We start from the raw sequence: 12763 nt of genomic DNA, 5'->3' as shown, positions 1-12763 counted from the left end.
TTTGATAATCGTATGTATTATAATGATGGTTATGCCGATAATGAGGTTGATGATGCTTATAAGGAGAGATCATGGCCTTTTGATACCTCTTCATGTGTACATAAAACGTTGGCCAATAAACTTATGCATAATCCATATACCATGCAATAGAAAGATGACTTATTTTAAGCCCGCTGGATAACCCCGTCAACTTTTTCCTATTTCTAGACTCAAGGTGTGATTAAAGCGTACTTTTCGAAAATGTTGGACATTTGCGATCGTTGCAAGGTCTACACAATGTATGTGAAATAAATTTTACTACAAAATTAATTCAATTATGCACTACTCATCAAATATTATTATAATAAAAATTAAATTTATTTTCTGAAAGTTTCGCTAAGCATGCGAATGGCGTCAAAGTATTGATCTATATGGTCCAGTTAACTTTTACGTCAAATCTCTATTATAAACAAATTTTCATTATAATATGCCAAAAATTGGACGAGACTTCGATTTCATTAGAATTCTTATGGGTGGTGGGATGCAAAGAATGGACCCACATTGGTCAATGTTTATGCCAAATTATTATTATGAACGCATTTTTATCAAGACGTATTGAAGCTGATACTTTTTTCGCGTATAAGGATTAAGTTTTTATAAGAACGTCTATGTGGCTGGGGTTTCAACAAATTACTCCAATCGATCCAAATTTTTTACATCAATTTACACAACCGAAATATTACTACTCAGCGCGTTTTGCCGCGAAATTTTAAAAATTGCAATTTTTTTCCATATAATGACTTTTCGTAATAGGACGTGATATGCGGGAAGTGATTGAAAAATTAATTCGAAACACACACGCGTGTGTGTGCGTGTGTTACTTTTCATCAAAGTAGCTCAAAAATATCCGCATGTAAGTTGAACACAACAATGCATGGCAGGCCATGCTTAGATCCGATCTACCTTAAAATGCTGTCTACCTTAAAATGTCACGTAAATCCGCGCAAACTAAACATATCCTGTACAACTGAAACTACTGGTGTAGGGTATAGTGGATATAATTTTTAAAGCGATTCAATTGTGTCAAAATAATAATTTTAATTACAAGACCAAGTATATAATGATAAGAGAGAGTTTAAAAGCAAAATTCAAAGCAAAAATATAAAAAAAAAAAAAAAACAGTGCAATGGAAAATATTTCCAATAATTATAGTGACATGGCTCGCTTTTGTGCGGACGTATGTAATACGCAGCAGGACTTAAGATAGATAGAATCAATTTCAAATCAAAGCCTGTCTGTCCATCCGTCTATTTATTTGCATGTGGTCCGTTTATGTAAATTTGTGTTTAAGCGCGTGTGTGTCCACATCGCAAAAATGAAATTGGCTACATTCGCTTGCTTCGACTCAAGGGGGAACGCTCTCCATATAATTGCTCCATGGTGAAAAGTTGCAAACACTCGCTCTGTAACGGTATTCGAATACTCTAAATTGATATGGAAAATTTGGTTCGGCCGGGGCAATTTTTTGAACGCTCGTCCATTAAATCTACTGCTGATTCTACGAAAACTGAATCTTTGCATAATAAAAAATGTATAGCTTATAATGTTTCACGGCGAAAAGTAGTTCACAATAGAAAATTGACATTGAAATCAAGCTTATCGTATTTGGACCACTATTCTATTCGATTTTTTGGATACCACTGCATATCATGATTCCTTCAATTTGCGGACTTTCATGAAGAGTATAATACCTTCGCATGTAAGTAATGTGTAACTTTTCGTGTATTATTATTAATACAAGTCAATAATTGTATTAAGCGAAGTGGTGTAGGTGTATCGAATTGCCGGCACGCCCGACTATAATATTCTTACTTCACTTTCACTACGCACTTATGCACGCATTTGAATACGTGACAGACAATAGCAGCAAACATCGTTAAGGAAAAATTTATAATTGTAATATTTAGAAAAGTTACGAAAAAGAAAGTGAATAGAAGTAAAAATAAAAGTAGACAAACGCCGGTATACACGACAATCCAATATAGGATCATTAGAAAAAAAAAAAAAAAAATGTAAGTAAAGTCGAAGTGAAATTGAAAGAAAAAACTTTAAAAATAAACTCTTTTTTTCTCTTCCGATACTTGCATACTTGCTAAGTAAAGGAGGGGGGATAAGAGAAAGAAGACAAGTAAACTGATTAAAGTAAATCTCATCGGTGTAAATGGTAAACTTTTAGAGAAAGAATAACAAGCGCTTCAAACGACTTCTACAGTGTCACAATGATATTGATGATAGTTTGACAGATAGAACCCGCTTCCTTTGGCCCCTCCTGTCCCGTATAAAACACTTTAAAGTTTGCTGAAAGTTACTTGTGACAGTTGATAAACAAAATCAAGCATCACGTCCCCACTTTAAAAGAAGACATGATAGGTGTGTACGTGTATGTGTGTGCGTCTGCCTTTGTATGCAGAGAAGGCAACACTTGCAATACAATTCAACTGCATTAAAAAGCAATCGATTGCGTACATAGCAAGCAAGCAGCGAACGAACTTCGATCAGTTCTTATATCAAAAAAACGAACGCACACACATATGGAATAAAGTTTAATTTTACGTGTGTAGATATATTGAATTATCTTTAGTGTGTGTACTTTCTTTGAAATTTTAGCATGAATATGTGACGGTGGTGGTGGTGGTAAGGAAGCAAGAATAGTGTATAAAAAAAAAAAAAAAGGATAAGAAGAATGGAAAAAAAAACAACATTTTGAAAGTAACCTCCTTTTACGACACTTTCAAACGATTTCACACCAGACTATTATCAGGCATCAACGTTGTCAACGTCAAATGCTTGTGATCGTTACCAGCAATGCCGTTTGACGGCCATTTGCAATTACAATTTTTGCAGATTCGTTAGAAAGGGTAGTGGATTTTTTAAACCATCATTGGGAAGCATTAGAATAACGCATCACAATCATCGTAGTCGTCAAAATCATGTATATATATATATATATATAAATATATATAAATATATATATATATGTATATATGTATGTATATGTATATATATATATATATATATATATATATAAACATATAAATATATATATATACATAGTCGTTATTGTCGCTCTTAGCACAGTTGTGCATGAGCACATAGCATAGCATTCGTTGTGAGTACTAAATGTGTTTGTCACACACACTTCACATCTTAGCATCATACATCAGCGAACGGATAAAATGAGTACATGTACTAGAATCTCTTCGTTTGTCACTGTGTCTGTGCGTTTCAATGAATTTGCTGCATAAACGTCGGTTATACATGAATGTGTCACAAGTTGTGACAGCAGTAACTATCTATGCAGAGTTAGTAGAAAATATTAGATCTAAACTATACATATATATATGTACGTATATATATAAATCTCTTGAAGTATTACTAAACATAGCCAGGCAAATGCACAGTTGCTCGCATGTGCATACCAGCTTAGTTGACGCAGCTGTTATTTGCGCCATGTTTTGAATACCGATAGCTTGGAATCCGTGTTTCGTAGTTTTATTGACAAATTTAAAATATAATATATATATATATATATATGTATATAAATGCGGAACACTAACTATATCCACTCGGATATCTACACCACAACCACCACCATTGACGGCCTCTCTCTCTCCTCCACCGTTACCATAATCCCCCTCCATCGTCCACATAGCTGTAAAAATATAGAAATAAACATATTCTTGGCTTTATATCTGTTTTTCCATTTATATGAGATGTAAAAGAATTTTAAAACAATAAAAAGATTAGACAGAGAAAGAGACAGGGGGAAAGAGAGAGAGAGAGAGAGAGAGAGGGCGGGGAGAGAGACAGAGTTTATCTTAAGCAAAATCCTCTCCATATCCAACCTAACTATTTATTGTGCTCATCATCTCATATATTATTCATCGCAAGAGAACTAACGTTACTAAGCCGAAATAGCGGAGCCAATTATTTATGGCCGACTACTGGATAACAGATCTACTATATTAGTAGATATAAGAAAATTTGAACTCTCTGCTACTTTACTCGACCCGATAGCCTGGTAGTAGATAGACAGTAGACTACCTACCTGATAACACCAGCGGAACATATTTCTACTTCTGAAAAGCTGGTATTTTTATCCTGCTCATTACTAAATACAACAGATAAGAAAGTTATATTCGCCAGGGGCCGTATCTCGCATACCCACCACTATCTTTTTCCCATTCTACTCTCTAAATTCTTTTATTTGATACCCACTTCTCGCTGGTATTATTAAGAATAAAGTAATCGCGGTATCTACGGTATTCATTTTGGAATTAACCCATTTTTAGGCGGATAGAATATCTCCTGTTTGAGAAGTGCACAACACAGGTTTAAACATTCTGTCTTGTTTGCCTTGTGATAATAATAAGCATAAAAACTGAAGAAAGTGAAAGAATAAAATTTAATCACTTGTAACTTGGTGTGGGCATGGTGGATGTTTTCCATTTTTACGTGTAAGGAGTAGAGTGCTTCCTAAAGTAAATGTGGAAAATTTCAGCTGTTTAGCTTGTATAATTTTCGAGTAATCAGCAAAATTCCAAAAATTATTGTTAAAATAATCGGACTTGCGTTCAGTTTAGGCTCCACTGCGCGCTTTTGCTTTGATTATTTTCGCCCATTTTTAATACCAGCCTGCGCGCAGAAACTTTCAATTTTTCTACCAAATTTGAAGTCGATATCTTCATCTTTGCGACCGGGATTGTGCCAAGGAGAGGGACGGACATGGCTAAATCAACTCAGAATTTCACGCTGATCAAGAATATATATACTTTATAGCGTCTCTGAAGCTTCCTTTTGGTTATTACATACATGATGGAAAAGATCAAAATGAATATACCCTCCATTTTTATATTTTCTTCGGCTCAATAATAATAATAATAATAGTGATAATGATAATATTAATAATAATTGTTTACCTTTTCAATCCAATCCAATCAATGGCTAATGCATCCATTTTCTTTAAATCCTACATCACTTGCTGTACAAGAGCGTGATAAGTTCATGCGGGTGTAATTAACACCCAGAAGGACTTGAAATAGACTCGTCTTTTATTATATCCCATCTTAGCGTATCTGACGATCTGCCCGCGGAGCATTTTTGTGCTCAATCTAAAGGCAGCAACTTTTGAATTATTTCGATAAGATTTGGTATACTCAAGTACTTTGACTTAGGGACGAACAATGGTTCGGATCGCATCATCTTTTTCCGTTCAACGTCCTATTTTGAAAACTTACGTTATATGAATAACTGCAGTATGGTATAAGCTATTTAAGGTTGAATAGTGGCTGACTATAAGCCTTAAACTTGTCGTGACGTAAACTGTCTTTCACGTATCTTATTCCACTCCTTTTGAGGTTAAGTTCGTACCATTGAGTTGCGTTTTCTAGGTTAACACACATTTTATTCACAAGAGATCTATACTTAAGAGATCCAGTTACACGTCATCTACATGAACTTATAATTACAATGCTTTTGGTTTCGTCTGCTTGAATGTTACGATTCAACTCCCTTGACCCAATTGACTTGCCTTCCGCAAGTATACCCTGATTGTGTATCCTTTTACAAGCAAGTTACCAGTGCCTAACCAGTACTTTTCCCGCTAAACATTCTGCTGATTGCTAGTAATCTTTACGCCAGTCGTCAATGCGTATTTGGTTTTCCCGAATTCTTTGAAATTTGGTAAGAAAATCGATTACCTTTCATGCAAACATAAATCATCAAATATGAGATTTTCGTAGCACTATCCGCCCGATAACGAGATCTTTTTCAAAAGCTGTAACTCGGCTGTTATGCGGTACTTTAACTATAACTTCGCCTTTGCGATTGCTCTCGACGGTGCAGATTCTGTCAATTATCATCGGGATAAATTCGTAGTGACCACCTGTCACTGCTTGAAGAATTATAGACCTACAACTCCTAGGCCTCCTTTAACAAAGCACCCTGAGCTCGCGGCATAACTCAAACAATTGTCACTTTTTCTATTCGAATTTTGTAGAGAATCTTTAAAATAACATTCTCTAGGCAATCACATGGAATACTTTTGACAAGTTAATGTTCACATTTCCCATTAATAAAAGAGTGATCTTTTCTCAATCGAAAATTGCATATTTTCATTCAAATCCCAGATCATTCTTTAGATATAGCAATGTAGATGAAATGATTTTTTTTATTTTTTTGATTTAGTTAGACACTGCGTGTCGCCGGACTTCTTGAGCTGACCATCCCAACAGTGTTGTTTTGATTGTTTTGTTTTTTTTTTGTTTTGATACTTAAATATGTTATCAGTTTGCTACCTTTACTTCCATCAAAAAAAAAAGTAGTAAAGTTTTAAAGAAACCCTCTTTACTAGGCTGTTACGGTTGTGTTACCGCTTGACTTCTTTATATTAATAGTTTTTCTTCTACGGTTTGTTTTATTGGTTTTCTTGCAGATTACATGCAATCGTTGTGTAAAAATCATTTTCTTCAGCAGTTATATCGTAAAATTGATGGCGCTGTACTCTGGTCGCAGAATGAACGCAATCTTGATTGCATCATCACCTTTCAGACGTATTCAATTTTACAAAGATTCATGCTACGCTTCGACATGTTACAATTGGACTGTAATGATCATTTATACGTATATGATGGAGAGCATGCCGTCGCAACACCTAAGGTAAGTAAATTCATTTCATAGACATGATGCGCATTTTTTTTTCTTTTCTTTTCTTTTTTTTTTATTAAATTTGGATTTCTATGCTCACTTTAACTAGATCAAAAGCTTGTAATACAAAGTGTTTTAAAAAGTGTAAGCGTAAAGTTATCGTGAACGGTAATAAGAACACAAAAATATATATTTTGGAGAAAGGGTATGTCGTCCTTTTAGTAGTATATGCGAAAAAGCAAAAAAAATGTCGTCCGCGATAATTGTGAGGATAAGTAGAGGGAAATGTTCAAGAATTTCCTCGTTATAATCGGGCCCCATCTGTTTTGATATCGATCAAATAAAATCCTTGGTTAATTCACATATTCTCGCATTTTATTTTTTGCACCTATAAACCATAACCTTAAAATGATTCATTAACTTTTTTGTCTTCCACATTTGCTCGATTTTCGTAAGAAATTTGCAAAATATTTCTGATTTGATGTTAGTAGAGTAAATTCGCTACTCATCTACTTTTTTTTATTAGGCGGGCGATTTTTTTATTTCCATGGGCAACGCATTGCAGCTAATATATTAAAGAATCAAGCATCGAAGAACTAGCTCACAGATAACTTTTACGAGATCTTATTTCATACGGAAGAGTACATACAACGTTAGCGCCGAAGCCATAAGATTTTAAGTAAATCAGGGCAAATTAATCCTTTCTCTCGAGCCATTTTTTGAATGTCGTTCCGTCACAGATAATAACCGGCTGCGTCTGAGACCTAAAGAATACAGCGAATCGAAATGCAATTCGCCAGTACAAGCAATTTCGATATTATAGTAGGGCATATGTGCCGCTGCAAGTAAACGCGGTATCTATCCCGCTCTTGCGCAAGTTTGCATGCAAGCCAAGCAAAGAGCTTCAAAAGCATTTCCTCCGTCAAGAAGCGAATTTTTAATTAAAATATAAAATTTTGAGTTTTCGTTGTGTCACCAACACCACTACACTTTATAAACAAATAATTGAAATGTCATGAAAAGTTACTAATTTCCAAACAATGATGCATTCGTGGAGAGAGAGAGAGAGAGAAAGAGAGAGAGAGAGAGAGAGAGAGAGAGAGAGAGTATCTACGTGTCAGTCTCGGGAACAATTGGCCGGTATGTTATGCCAAGTTGTTTTTCTTTTTGCAGTCAATAGTTTGCGCTTTCAATCTGTCATAAAAAAAAAAAAAAAAAAGAAAGAAGGAAAGTGACAAGAGATGAAAACCAAATTTAAATTGAAATTTTATTGCCCAAAACGCTTTGCTTGTTTGCTTTTTTTTTTTTTTTTTTGTTCTAAAATCTGTACATTGTTATCGAATTGCACGACCACATGGTGAATGCGTATCTAATTGTTGATGCTCAACTTCTTTAACCATTTATTTTGGTCAGTAATTGATTTTTGAAACCATCCGTCACAACATTGGTTCTTCCTGTTAAATCGATTTTCTATTTCATTTCTAAAGCGATTGTTTACTGTCAAGCAATTAGTTCATGTTTTCTCTTCCACCCTCCTATGACCCTACAAGCCTTACCTAAACCGCTTTCATCCAAAAGAAAATATTTTTAAAATTTTCAAATTTCTGTTACTTGTCATCTTTTCTTAGTAGATGGAATTTCGTTCCTACAATTTTTAAACGAAATTCTCGCTTAATCCAGTTTTCAATAAATGTAAAAAATTTGCTTCTTCTTGCGAAACAAGATTTGTTTCATCGTCTCATTCCTCGGTAAGTTTGCATGCAGTATGTGTCGCCTTCTTCGGAGCTAAATACCTTGTCTGCTAATTAAGGCTTAAGGTTTACATATTAATCCAAAAACACGTTTTGTTGCTCTATATAACTTGACGAGTCCTTATTTTACCAAAAAGATGGTTAAAGATTTGATTCGATTTCCCTTGGAATATGTGAGTACGTTTTTCTGAATCCAACATTAACTCTTTTGCCTTTAGAGAAACAATTTGCGAATAGTGAATAAGTGGAACCACACCCTTCTATTTCATTAAACTGAACAAAATGCTAACAATCTTATATAGTAAGGACTGAACACTAAGCCAACATCAAGAAATTATATGGACTAACATAGTCCTTCCTTTTCACCTATGACGTTAGATTCGACTGGTGAATTTAGGTTAACTAAAGTAAAATACAACCGTGCAAGCGGGAAGTAAATCGCAGAACGCAAACCTTACTCGAATTCAGTGACAGTATCTGAGGACAATTTTTGCCTTAATTGTTGTTAAAAGCTACCTTAAAACCTGCCTGGATGAACACGGCCCTTCTCTTTTGTTGACTGTCGTTGCGTACACACATGTCGTGGATTACACGATCTGCCTTGAAATCCTTGAAAGCTCGTATTCTGTTCATTTGCCTATCTACCTTCAATAACAACTATTGGATCTACATCTGTCCGCGGATACAAACGCGTAATATTTGAAGGCCAATGATGAGGTTATGTCCGATATTTGCTGAGTCCACGTAAGCAATTGAGTGGATAAGTGTCACGACTACACGCCCACTGAAAAACGGTTATTACCACCACCAAACTCATCAAACCTACTTACCCTGATTATAGTTTTTGTTAATGTTCGATAATTTTATGTGAAAGCGTAACGGAAAACGATGAAAAATGAAGATTTTTTTAATATTTTATAAGAACTACTTACTAAAAAGGTATTGTTGGTGTTGTTGCGTAGAAAAACTTTTAAAAATTAGCAAAAATATCAAAATAGTACAAAAACTTGACCATGAACACGTTTAAGAACAACACATACTCAGCCTATTTTATAGAATATTTACGCGCCCAGTTTATAAGTCTCATAATATGATGTTATTGTTGTTGCAGTTGTAGTTACTTTTTGGCTTTACGATACATATATTAATGCTTTTGACAATAAAGGATTTGAAAGAAAGCAAAAATAAAAAAAAAAAAAACTTTAGTTTTTTACATAAAGCGTAGAAAAAAGAAAAAAAAAAAAAAAACAAAGAGAATTTTTAAACAAACCACCGGCTTACATGCTTACGCACGCATACACAGAGAAACATATCAAAAATCCCACAACAAAAACTCTTATAAACCTCGGCATAAATAAAAACGAAAACAAATGTTAACATTATAATCAATTTAGAACGAATCTAAGGCACAGTACGAGGTTTTTCTTTTTCTTATTTAATACTAAGCGTATTAGCTGAGCGAAGTTTTATTTATTCGTAAAATATTTACAATTTCGTTTTATATCAAATTTAAAAAAATAGTTGTACATGAATTTTCGCCATTTTCAGCCGCGACCTGCTTCAGGTAGCAAGGAATATTCGTTTTTACAATAAATAACAAAAAGAACAGACAGACAGACAGACAGGCAAAAGTAGTCGATTGTTTTCACTAGATATGTATGTACATGTATATGTATTGCACGCATTGGCTTCACGCAAACTGCCTAACTCACATTTGACACATTTGGCAAAGTTTGCGAAATATGTCGAACGAGTTGAAATTGGGTCAATAGGTTCGCTCCCTACAGCCGTCACATAAATCGCGAATCGATCAAATCGATTAAAGACGCAATTCAATCGGTATCGAATTAATCGAATTGTAATCGATCTTAACTTTTATTTTTATGCAAGAATAATGCGATTTGCGATCGATCTAAGTCAGTTATATGACAAAGATATATCTCATTCCCGAGAGACTGCATAGATTATTTATACATATATTGCATTTGAGTTGATTAGCTAAAGATTTGACAATCGAGGAGTCGAAGCGGTAAAGAAACATATTGGACATCAATCTCGTATATCTTCGTACTATAAACTAAGACTTTCCATCGAAAGCATGCTTGTGCTTAGTTACTGCATTGTATTTGTACAGAATGTAGAGTGCATTACAATTTGAAGGCGAAAAGTCCGAAACCGCAATGCTAAACCCGAAAATGCACAATTTTTTCAGTCCAGCAAGAATCTGGAAGAGCGTTTCACCGATCATAGGCCATATGTAATCCAAAGTTACGATATTTTGTCGCGAGTGGAAAACCAATCTTAACCGACATCTTAGCGAATTTCATTCCGGCATTGTGCATATAGTGTTTAAGATTTTCTTCATTCCACTGAATTTTCTACAGACGTCCGTCTGTTTCTTAATTCGCTTATCAATACCACGTGTGTAGTATATGTATGTACTTATATACAAAAGGTCTACAAGGGAATCTCCAATATATAATTCCAAGTGTTACAAACAGTTCACCGTACTTGCTTTTGATGGGCTTGCAAAAAAAAACAAGAAATAAGAGGAAGAAAAAATTACAAGTAAGACAATTATATTTGGTCGTGACCGAATCTTTGATACTCACCACCGTTATCCTAAAAAAGACAAGAGAAGTAAACGAACAAAATTTCCATGCTCTCTAATATGGAGCGGGGACGCGGTTAATTTTTTCTATTTTGAAAATAAACATTTTTTTTCGTATAGGCCTGTGGGCGTTGTAGGCGTGCCCTCGCAAAAGTTTAAATCACTTCCAAATTCCTTTTCGCTAGCGGAAGAGTGTCTACCACAGACACTACGCAATTGGGCAGACAGGCATATGGACCAACAGACAGGCTTGGGTGCATTTCAAATCGATTTAGAATTTAGTGCTGATCAAGAATATATGTATATTTGTGGGGTGTCTGACGGTTCCTTGTAGGCGTTGCAAACATTTTGTCTAAATGAATGTATCGCTCGTCCTTCGGTGATGGGTATAAAAAATAAAAAATAAACAAAAACAAAAAGTAAAAGGAAAAGGAAAACTAAGTTAAAACAAAAGTAACTCTAAGGCATAAGCCTTCTTCTTCATCTTCTTTGTATTTTTCTTCTTTCGATTTTTCCTTTTCTTGTAGAGCATGCACGTAGCTTTAAACAACCGCAAAGCTGGCAAAAAAAAACGCAGAAAAAAGAATAAAGAGAAGAAGCATAGATGTGTGAGCGTAAAACATAATTTTAGTAAAACTTCTGTTTTAAAAGAGTTGTTCGCGAAATTTTAAACAATGTCCCCTAACATACATACATACATACATCCATACATACTTATATACATAATGTATGAAAGTGCGAATGTTTCCATACAAACTTGAAACAAAGACAATTTTTTTTTTTGGAATGAAAATGCATATACATGGATATGTATACTATATATGCGTAGATATCAAAGCAACGCGCATCTATGTGTCTTCTTTAGATTTAACATGATTTTTAAGACGAAATAAAATATTTTTTTTGTTTAATTTTTTTTTTTTTTTTTTTTTTTGATAGTAAAAACAAAATAAAAAAATGTCTATAAAAAAGTTAATACACTTACGAGTGAAGCTAATAATAAAAAACATGCAAATGAGAAGAACGTTAAATACGTTAACAGATGTGCAGTCAATTACGCAGAAACTTATGCGGCTCCTCCTTTGAAGACTTCTCTCTGATATATAATTTCTAGCTGTCTATTTTGTACGTCCGTATGTTCTACAAGCAACCAATTGCAATGCATGTACGAATAACGTAGCGTATAAGTAACATTTAAATGTAACTGTAAAATGTAACGAATACCTCTGACGTAGGTACGTATCGAAGTTTCATTTTTTTAATTGGCCTCTAAACTAAAGGTATCAAACTTTTACGGTATTACAACGCAATGATGTTAATAATCTCCACTTCGTTCATAAGCTTTAAGGACGTGACAAATTTTTAAACGTTTTCTTGATATAAGAATTTATTTGAATTTTTTTTTTTTTTTTGTAAAATTGGAAAGACTGCTATTGGCTTGAGTTCATAAAAAAGTGTTCTTTCTTAAATTTATATCAAAAAAAACATATTCAGAACATTATATTTCGCTTTGATCGAATCTTTCATATTCATTGCCTTTATTTAATAAAATTCTAATATCCTATAATGTCAGATGAGCGTGGCCGATTTTTTCCTTTGTCTTCAAGATGAGACTATGAGATCACCCATAAACATATGAGAGAATTTTTAGCATTATGTGTACTATAGTTACTGAGTGAGTAAGGGGCGGAAAATTCAAAAGCAGACGTAATAATAT

At 34.1% G+C, this 12763-nt stretch overlaps 1 protein-coding gene across 1 annotated transcript in view; it reads left to right on the top strand.

The window, feature by feature from the left end:
• LOC119631924 overlaps positions 1–12763 on the top strand; it is a 28871-nt gene that overhangs the window by 8655 nt on the left and 7453 nt on the right. Inside the window, exon 2 of the mRNA XM_038024512.1 lies at positions 6473–6696. Within this exon, the coding sequence (XP_037880440.1) occupies positions 6473–6696 (224 nt within the window). The remainder of the gene's footprint in view (positions 1–6472; positions 6697–12763) is intronic.

Source organism: Glossina fuscipes, unplaced genomic scaffold (genome assembly GCF_014805625.2).
Source record: "Glossina fuscipes isolate IAEA_lab_2018 unplaced genomic scaffold, Yale_Gfus_2 1, whole genome shotgun sequence".
Classification (NCBI taxonomy): Eukaryota; Metazoa; Arthropoda; class Insecta; order Diptera; family Glossinidae; genus Glossina; species Glossina fuscipes.
This window is presented reverse-complemented; position numbering and strand designations above follow the sequence as displayed.